This window comes from Punica granatum, chromosome 6 (assembly GCF_007655135.1).
Source record: "Punica granatum isolate Tunisia-2019 chromosome 6, ASM765513v2, whole genome shotgun sequence".
NCBI classification, from domain to species: domain Eukaryota; kingdom Viridiplantae; phylum Streptophyta; class Magnoliopsida; order Myrtales; family Lythraceae; genus Punica; species Punica granatum.
Genome location: NC_045132.1, coordinates 13,904,424 through 13,914,440, shown reverse-complemented (window position 1 = coordinate 13,914,440; position 10,017 = coordinate 13,904,424). Strand labels below are relative to the sequence as shown.

Below are 10,017 nucleotides of genomic sequence, written 5' to 3'. Positions count from 1 at the left end.
TGGTCCTGAAAGCTTATTTTATTTAGAGGCTTAGTCCTCCCAACGTCCATAATTGCGCATGCAGTACCAATGGGACATTACATATTATTGTACATTTAAACTTCCAATGTCCCATGACACGTTCCAGGATGAAGACATGCACATTTCACTAATAACTGTATTTTATATACAGAGCTAAGCTTCTGTGTACAAGAAAATCTCCTTTAAATTTGATCACTTTCCTGCGCCCACTTGAAACTTAGCCAACTTGAGCATTCCCGCAGAAACCTGAGCCCTGTTTACGCCTCCTGAATCAGAAGATCGTTCTAATCATCAGAATTTGCTAACATGTAGCATCCCAAAGACAAGGAGTGCAGGCAATTAGAGTTCCCTACTTGAAAGTCCATCTATGCGAACTTAGTATATCGGATAAATTGGCCTACTACTATTTACAGACAGAAAGCGCTTATCCTAAGCCTCAAGTCTCTTATGGGAATTTCGCATCGTGCTTGTGATCTCGATCAAATTAGGTTACCGGCACCCATGTATGGTGGACTAGTTAAGCAGAGGCTTGAATATGGCTATAGATGGTAGTCCTTTGATATCCGGAGATAAGAGCTCTTTATTTATATTTATCGTCCTGAACAAAGATGTAAGTTCAAAACATCCTTCAAGTAGATTAAACAAAAATGAATTTGAGCACACAGCACTAACCTTTATGCTGAAGAGGACAGAGCTGTCCGGAACCTGTTGCCCTGCTGCTACATGAAGTCCACGGACATAGCCAGTGGATGGTGCTTTTACGACATGCTATAACAGACATAAGAACAGGACAATAGCGGAGCAAATTTGTTTTATAAGTTTGGGAGGAAGAGAACAAAGAAACGGGGGCGGAGAGAGAGAGTTGGGCATTACCTCCATCTTCATCGCTTCTAAAACCAACACAGGCTGTCCTTCCTCTACTTTTGTTCCGTCCTTCACTAGAACCTTAACCACTAGTCCGGCCATTGGAGCCACTACCGTGCCTGGGGAGTGTGATGCAGCTTCAAAGTTCTGCCTATGCTGGGCTTCATCGCCACTATCAAACAATTCAATTCCCACTTTATGTTTGTAATGATGACGCTTCAAACCACTCCAGATGTGAATGTGCTCAGAGCGTTCCTGCCAGCTCAAGAAGTCATGCAAACAGATTATTAGTTTTCAGAACAGTGAAAGGTCATAAAGCTCAACGGCTTGGGAAGTTAGTGAACTGAAAGTTTCTTCTCTGACAAGTACAAAGTGAAAGGGCACCTTTTAGCTGCTGTTTGTGCTAACACTCGAGATGATAGTGGATTTCTAATGACATTTAAGATACCTAGATCTCGGAGAGCAGGAGCGGAGCCAGGATTTTCATCTAGGGAGGGCAAAAATGTTACTTGATATAAATAGTACATAAATAATTTCTTTCAGGGGCGGCAATTGCCCCCCCTGCCAATACATTGGCTCCGCCCCTGTCGGAGAGGCACATTCTTTTCTGAAGAAATTCTAGGTGGTCAATTCATACAGAGGGATTTACTTGATGGAGCTAATAGAATGAAATTAGGACACCTGGATTCAATCCAGACCTTCAGCCAACAACTCATTATTTTATCTCACCGACGTCAACAAAATCCAATACTCTGTTTCACTGCATTTCAACTAAACAGAAGCAGGCATTAGAGAATCAAGTCTACCTGGTGGTAAACAGCTAAGCTAACCAGTTTGCTGATGCCATCAGCTTCAACTCTAAAATCATGGCCACCTAAATATGTCACTTTGACTTCCAATGAAGCAGAATCATTCTCTTCTCCCATCTGTTAAACATCAAAACATGATTTTCACAAAACAAAGAATATAACAGAAAAACACAAGCGCAATAGGAAACATGTTTGGTCTGAACTCGAGCTGCAGGAGTGACTCTTGCACCTCAACATGTTATGAACAATAAGTAGTTAACTTGCCTCAACCAGATAGTTCCCATTACGCTGATAAGTGATGGATAGCTTCAAAAGTTTCAAGCTGCTGCTCTCATACTCCATAATCCACTCAAGTTCCATCATGCGCTTCACATGGTGGTTGACTCTGAAAGGCGGATTAGCATACCATATGGAATGCAATGCATTGCCTCCTGAATGTAAACAATTGATACTTAGGAAAGAAGTTTGAGGAAATATTGGATATAAGTATAGAAAGTGGATACTTGAAATTACCGGTAGTTGTGTCTTGTAAACTGCAATGTTCCTTTTTACAAATGCATGCAGCAACCAACGCGGCACAATGTTTGGCATCGTTATATGTCTCTTCTGCCAAAATAGAATGTGCAGGATCTATGAAGAGGTCATCTTTGAATCGTTCAATAAAATGTGTTTCCAAATTCCCATCTTCAAATGCCTGATGGTTGGCCAGTTTCGCGAGAAAGTCTAAATTGGTAGGCAGACCTGCAACCTGGCATTAGGCATGGAAAACACAGGAAAGGAAGACATGACCCATTCCATTTCTCACTATGCCACAGTATTGTACATTAAGACAAGGATTAAGCTAACCCCTTGTTAAGCAGTAATATTACATTCACGAAGATTATCGACTTGTCTAATTAAGATGAGCTTCTATAGTATTAATTTATTTTCAGTTTTTATATTAAAAAAATCGCAAACAGAGATCACAAAATAGCATCACAACCCAAAGGTGACAATCATATATTACACCTATTTCCTCACTGTCTCAATCTTGGCTAATTAAAAAAATTAGTTGATTAAAACACCAACTTGATCTTGCCAAGCACAAAAAAGAAAAAAAAATCAAATGTAATAGAATCTTTCTCAAAGGCAGATGCACATTTTGGGCCGCAAGCCAACATTACTGCAATAAGTTTACATATGCATTAACACATCCCGGTCATACATTTACTTAGAACTATCGACCTCAATCAAAAAATGTGCTTTGAGGAATACCTGAAACTTGGACAAGCTATCCTTCAGTTTAACCAATGCTGCAGCTCGATTCTCTCCCCATACAACAAGCTTCGCAATCATAGGATCATAATGCATGCTAACAGTGTCCCCCTGTTTAACTCCAGTCTCAACCCTGACTGCCAAATGAGGCACGCCAATCATGAAGAGAGCAGGAAAACAAAGATTACTAGCAGTTGCTGCAAACCAATGCTAGTATGCGGGCATCCAGACAACTACATAGAAAGTGACTTCTGGACATTACTGAATGATTACAGTCTCAAGAACAGAAATATAAAAGAATGAGACTGAACTATCTGGTCAATAAGAAGTATGATTCAGATTCTTCATGGGACTGACCATTTGATGTGGTAGGAACAGGTTGATAATGATGAAGAACTCCAGTTGCAGGAAGAAAACCTTTAGGAACATTTTCTGCGTAGATTCGCGCTTCAAAAGCATGACCTGCCATCATAGAGAAAGAAGGATAATATTTCCAGAAATTAGGAGGATATAAGCACGTGTTGTAAAAAACTACTCAAAGAATTAGTTGTCAATAAGATGGTGGCCTCAGGTTTTCTCTAAGATTTGCCAAAGATTTAAGTGCTCCACATGGACCAAGCATTCAGTAATAATTTGAGCAGAAGTAGATCAACTCCAAGCTTAATTACCTTGTGAAATCAAGTATAACAAATAAGATATCTTTTCCATTGAAAGTCAGAGCAAGCTTATACAGCTTGATACCTGTATTTCACTAAGTATCTAATGTTCAGCTAGGAAGCACATAGCTCTCATATTTAAGTGGGTCCTGGATGCATGAAAAATAAGCAGCTGGCCAAGGACAGAACTTACCTAACAAGGGTACTTCAGATTGGCTAATTGGTAGGGCTTCCCCATTTGCAACAGAAATTTGCCACTCCACAAGATCTTGACCAACAATCATCTCGGTGACAGGATGCTCAACCTAACATGGAATATTAAGAGAACATCAAGAAAATTCCTTGAAGATTGTGATTTTGAGTTGGATTTAGAATAAAGGTGATCAAGGCACCTGAAGCCGGGTATTCATCTCCATAAAGTAAAACTGGCCTGAGGTAGTATCAACGATAAACTCCACAGTCCCAGCATTATAGTAGTTAACTGCCTTTAAAGATTTCAGGGGAAATTCAATTAGTTTCCATTCAGCGAAAGATAGGTTTTTTAAAATGTTGCAACCAACAACATTATAAAAACTTAAATAAAAAAACTATCTGGATAGTACAATAAAGAGATTTTTATTTTTATTTTTTTAATTGTTGGGGTTGGGGTTGGGTTGTCGCTGAATGGGAGTGAGTGAAACACGAAAGCGACATTACCTTGGCCGCAGAGACAGCAGCTTCACCCAAATGGACACGGAAATCACCCGACACATTTGGCTGCATAAATATAACTAATTAAAACTTTAGAAGCACAGCAATGACAAGTTCAACAACAGTGGAGGCAATCTTACTGCTGGGGCTTCTTCAATAATCTTTTGGTGTCTTCTCTGTATACTACAATCCCTCTCATATAAATATAGGATGTTACCATGCTTATCCCCAAATACCTACAGCAGCAAGCAAAGAAAACTTAGATGGTTACCATGTAATTATTACAAGAAAAATTGCTTAAATAATTTATCCGCCACACGTAAATCTACTATAACATATTACAGTTCAAAGAAAAATATTGGAGAAAGCCGAACTACCTCGGGCTATCAGTTACACTAGATGAATGACCGTTCTACGCACGGATTTTATTAAACTCCGTTAATGGATTATTGTGCCCCATTATTTCATTTTTTTCCTAGGCACAATAAAATCCACGTGACTTGTTCGTCGTAAAAAATTATAAGTATTTGCAATAAATTGTGTTAAATATAATAATATTAAACTTTTTTTTTTTGGAAAGAAGAGGTATTGCAATTCCAAATTCCTTTGGCTTGGAGATATGACACATTTGGAAGAGAGAGAAAGAGAGAAAAGCGGGAGGAGGAAAAGAAGGGAAGTGGGGTAGTTATTTTTGTTAAAATTACAATCATGTCCTTAATCTAATGGATGTTATAAATTGAAATACGTGTTGCATGGGCATTTTAGGAAACTAAATGTTAAACCAAAAGGATCCTTCTCCTTTTATGATAGTATAGATATTCCGTGAGTGAACAAATATGGAATGCAATCACACAAAAGTAAGACTGAAGTTTAACAGTACCTGAACTTCTACATGTCTTGGCCTTGTTATATACTTTTCAAGCAAGATCGTGTCTACGCCAAAAGAAGCAGCAGCCTCACGTTTTGCTCCTAGGAGAGCTTCCGCAAACTCATTTGGACTATGTACTATTCTCATACCCTGTATGCGTGCTGTAGTCAGTCATAATTAATCACCTCGGACCTTGCAAAAGCCTTTTGAAGAACAAAAAAGAAAGGGTAATGCATTAAACTATAGAGTTATACCATAGATCAACAATAAAATGTCCTTGATCTTAGACACATATTTACTTTTTAACAAAATCAAAACAATAAGCTCTCCATGATGCAAAAGAAAGGAGAAGCAAAAAACAAATTCAGACAATACGATCAGTGAAGATCTGAAATAAGGAACAAGCAGACCTTTCCTCCACCTCCATGAGTGGGCTTTATCAATACTGGGTAGCCTATCTTGTCCGCTTCTGATTTCATAAAGTCAATATCTTGCTCGTCACCATGATAACCAGGCACTAGTGGAACTCCTGCTCTACCCATTATTTTCTTGGATGCACTGAAGAAAATATCAGCCAATTTAATAACACCAAATCCTCATCATAAAGACTCATATTTCAGGCATTTACACCTACTTCACTGTTTGCAAGTACGAAGTAAGAGAGAGAATCTAATAAATGGCTACAAGCTTATATTAATTTCTAGCAGAAGCCTAAGTTAGTACTTTACAGAAAAGAATCGTTCCCCCCAAATTGCAACATACACTTGAACAATTCCCAGTGGTAATGGCTCCTATTTGGATTCCTATATCTTACTAACTAGATCTATCATTAGCTGACGATCAATATAAAGATGATTATACAACACAAATCAAAAAGCAAAGATGATGACTGTCAATAAGCAGTACCTTTTGTCACCCATGTCCCTGATAGCAGAAGCTGGAGGACCAATAAATGTAACACCTGTATCCTCACAAAGTTGGGCAAATTGTGCAGATTCTGACAGAAAACCGTACCCTGGGTGGATGGCCTACGTAAAAAGAAGGGGGACTAATTAGGGATACATACCCTCGTGAATATAGAAAGTTAATTACTGCCTGCAAAGTAGAGCTCTGACATTAATCCCAGATAGAAGTCTGAGAAACTTTTAGTAAAAAGCTCGCTGAAAGAAGTATTTGTCTGTGTATATACCCATTTGATGATCCTTATTCACAGCCATAGGATTGCTTATCATCTTTGATCACTAGAAAAGGGTTAAGAGTTTGCACCCAAATGCATAAGATAACCAAATTATGCTGGAAAAAACATGAAGAATAGCAGAGTCACCAAGTCCATCGGACTAGAATGAGATAATAACTATCAGGGTAACTTAGAATTTCCAGGTGCTTGTTTGATTCATACAAAGTTCCACCAAGTGCATCTCCTGTCTTATCTCTGTTGATTGACTAACCTTGGGGCGTTATATTCTCATTTATCTGTCCAACAGGTGATGTCAATCACATAATGTATCGATCAAAGGTTAAGCAGTGAAGTTTGGATGAGCTCAAAGGGAGTGACGTGTGTATAGAGTACACTACAACAAAATGTATCCATCATCCGCTTAGATAACATCAGATATCTAAGAATTAATTCCTCAATTCAATTTCTACCTTGCAATTAAATCCTTAACTGATACATCTAATTCAATAAACAAAGTCCTACAAACAGATGCATACAATGCTATATGTTGACTCAGGTCTTAACCAATGAATACAATGCTAAAACTTCAGTCTTCTTCATGTAAGCGTATGATCTTTAAACCTTACACTCGACCAAGAACTTATCAATTAATTACAAACAGATGCATCGAAGATATACTTTAGTCATGTGTAATTTGCCACAATACATAAAACTATGCAACAAGAGACCCCTCGAATAGAGTCGGAATAGCACCTCAATCGTGCAAATTACATGTAGCCAGACACTCATCAATCTCTCTCGGGTTAAAGCGAAATGTTCTCTCACTACGCTTAGCACTGTATTCGGGAGGAGGTAGTTGGAGGGATTTGGAGGGGATTCCACGACATCGCAAGCATTCATCAAAATTGAAATTAACATATTCAGTTCTAATCTTCTACGAGTAACAGGAATCTAGAACACATAATCGAGCCCAAACCTGAGCGCCGGTGCGAATAGCAACGTCCACAATGGCGGAGCCGTTGAGGTAGCTCAGCCGGGCCTGGGCGGGGCCAATCCTGACAGCCTCGTCGGCGGACTTAACGTGGAGAGACTCCGCGTCGGCGTCGCTGTATACAGCAACGGTCCGTACACCGAGGCGCTTCGCGGTCTTCATGATCCTGCAAGCAATCTCGCCTCGATTGGCGATAAGAAGCTTCTCGATCGGGGCGGGGGGTTGCGGCGGCCTTGTGGCGGATTGGCCAGGGAGCTGAGAGAAGAGCCGGAGCAGGAGGAAGGGAGAGGATGATCGGCGGGGGAGGTTTCGCCGGAGAATGGAGGCCATTGAAGTCATGGAGCAGTCAAGCAGAGACGGGGAGGGAAAGACACAGTGAGCTGTCCGTTAATCGGAATAGGAGAGGGAGGGAGCTTGGAGATAAGCACTAACTATGACCTTTTGTAAGAGGCAGTCCGTAAATTTTAAATAATAAAATCCCACTCCCTCAACTATAAAAAATGAAAATATTGCCTCCTAGTCATGACAAAAGGACAAAGTGGGCATTGAAAATGTTGTGGCTAATAAAATAAAGATTTAGATAAACATAATTAGTTCAAGCGGTTCAATCTTATTTCCCTTAAATAAGATTCTTATTTCTAATATAATAAATAGAGAAAACTCATATTGAGAGAACTTTATTTTCTTAATGGGTTGACTTGACTAGTCCTAAATTAATCAGTGTCCATTGAACTTCTAAGTATCAAGGTAAAAAAAAAAATTAAGTCTCCTTATGGCTACATGCTCGTGTACGTGGCTTACCTATTATGTTCATTTCCACGACATCGGGGGTTTTGGGTGCTTCTTGTAACAAAATAAAAGAAGGTACTAAAGAAGGAAAAGATTTTAAAAATATCATTTTGGTGGTACAAATAACAGAAATTACTTTACTCGACCATTTAACTTTTATCATTTTAAATATGAAACATATTCAATCCCAATTATCTTCACACTGAACATTATGGAATTTCAGCTGGATTCTTCGTCAATTAAGTTAATAATCATTAGGATTGTAATATAAGTGGGTTACGTGTTGCAAGTTTCTTAATTAAAATAAACCTGTAAGAAAGAACACATTGTACACGAGTTTCTTTCCGAGAAGTCGCCCACTCACTAATTAATCGAGACCACTAATACTGTCATTCTCGAATTTTCTCGTAGTCACCACTTTAGTCCCCAAATTATGCCATTAATTATGTTCCTGCATTTCGATTCGGTCTTACACTTTGGTCCCAGCATTAAATGTAGACACGGGAATCTGACGTGGAGGGTGAGTTGGCACTCACAGCGCCAATGATGAGCCGCATAATGGCGTAAACGACGTTGTTCTGCATTTTCCTTCTATCCCAAACAAAAATGACGCCGTTTATAGCGGATTTTTTTTTTAAAAAAAGTATTGTTCATCTTCTTTCTCAAGAAGAAGCTACCATCCTTTCCCTGTCGTGTGTTCTACTGTCTACTGTACTAGAAGAAGCCACCGATGATACCAAAACAGAGGAAGAGGCAGAGCTTTTAGAGCTCTCCCTCACAATTCAATGGCTTCATCCTTCGCCTCCCTCTTCCTCTCCAACCAAACCCACTCCTACCCTTCTCTAGACAGCCCCACTCCCTCCATTTTCAGTCGGCTCAGCCCGCATATCCGCCCCGAAACCTTAACCTTCTCTGCCCAGTTGAGAGAACCCTAGCCTTATTCGATATTTAAAAAAAAAATTACAATTCATCTTCTTCTTCAAGTAGATGAGCAGTAGCATTAGGGAGCCCCACTTCCGAGCCACCCAAGGCTCGAGAGACCCATGGTTGGGTTTGCGCGAGGCTTGCGAACCCAGCCCTGGGGGTCGCGAGCCCTCGGTCTCGACGAACCCAGGCTCAGGAGCCTTGAATTCATAGAGAGAGAAACTCACGAGCCTTGGGTGGCTCGGGAGCACGGGCCAGGAGGCTGACGACTCTTTAGGTTCGTGATCAAACTATCTAAATTTCGCTCCTCCTTGTTTTCTTTTTTCTTTTAATTTTTAAATTTTCTATAAGTAACATCGTTTTTTCTTGGGCAATATCATTAAAAATAATACACTTGACGCCGTCAATGCCAATTCACGCTCCATGTCAGCTTTCCGTCTCGGCATTTAATGCCTGGACCAAAGTGTAAGACGGAATTGAAATGTGAGGACGGAATCGATGGCCATTTTAATTTTGGGATTAAAGTGGTGGCTACAAGAAAATTCGAGGATGACAGTGTTATTGGTCTCGTAGTTAATCAGAGCTGAGGGTGTTGATATGATGAGAAGAGGAGCAGGGGCAGCATCCAGCAGATTTATGAAATTAAAATACAACTAAAACATTAAAATTGGTTCCAAATCATTAAAGAGGGTATTTTTTTTTGTCTTTTGATGATCTGGAGTGTTCGGCTTCCTGCGATTAATCCCCTGACTTGTGAATCCTAGCGGTGCACAGAGCGGTAATCACATTACGAGTGTTCCGGTGACATCTAAGAATTTCGAACCCAAAATCGAATGAATATGTGAACTTCTCCTTATGCACTAGGCTAAATTCATTGAGCTTGGCAGCTCAGAGATTTTGGTTGTTGTTGAAGTGGTAAAATGCCTTATATTATCGCCTAAAACTTCCCAAGTTCGAATCGCTTTACCCTAGGT

At 39.7% G+C, this 10,017-nt stretch overlaps 1 protein-coding gene across 2 annotated transcripts; it reads right to left on the bottom strand.

Moving 5' to 3' along the window:
- Positions 1 to 7,752, bottom strand: LOC116210570 (methylcrotonoyl-CoA carboxylase subunit alpha, mitochondrial). Of its 2 annotated transcripts, none has more exons than XM_031544476.1 (16): positions 7,316 to 7,751; positions 6,069 to 6,190; positions 5,573 to 5,720; positions 5,175 to 5,312; positions 4,435 to 4,530; positions 4,301 to 4,360; positions 3,997 to 4,089; positions 3,798 to 3,909; positions 3,306 to 3,410; positions 2,949 to 3,085; positions 2,208 to 2,442; positions 1,959 to 2,125; positions 1,692 to 1,811; positions 895 to 1,140; positions 694 to 789; positions 1 to 287 (listed from the first exon to the last, which is right to left on the bottom strand). In XM_031544476.1, exons 1-16 carry the CDS (start codon positions 7,667 to 7,669, stop codon positions 279 to 281), a joined length of 2,238 nt encoding a protein of 745 aa, XP_031400336.1. In that variant the 5' UTR covers positions 7,670 to 7,751; the 3' UTR covers positions 1 to 278. The 2 variants fall into 2 exon arrangements, with proteins under 2 accessions (XP_031400336.1, XP_031400335.1); XM_031544475.1 differs by lacking the exon at positions 1 to 287 and adding an exon at positions 310 to 619 and having other exon boundaries at positions 7,316 to 7,752.
- Positions 7,753 to 10,017: the final 2,265 nt, after the last annotated feature.

What these genes read in the sequence shown, in the direction of transcription:
- LOC116210570 (XM_031544475.1), bottom strand. Translation starts at nt 7,669, where the DNA reads ATGACTTCAATGGCCTCCATTCTCCGGCGAAACCTCCCCCGCCGATCA. An exon ending in CTATTCGCACCGGCGCTCAG is followed by an intron (nt 6,191 to 7,315) that starts GTTTGGGCTCGA and finishes CTTTTTACGTAG; the next exon opens with GCCATCCACCCAGGGTACGG. An exon ending in TGTTCCTACCACATCAAATG is followed by an intron (nt 3,086 to 3,305) that starts GTCAGTCCCATG and finishes CTCATTTGGCAG; the next exon opens with TCAGGGTTGAGACTGGAGTT.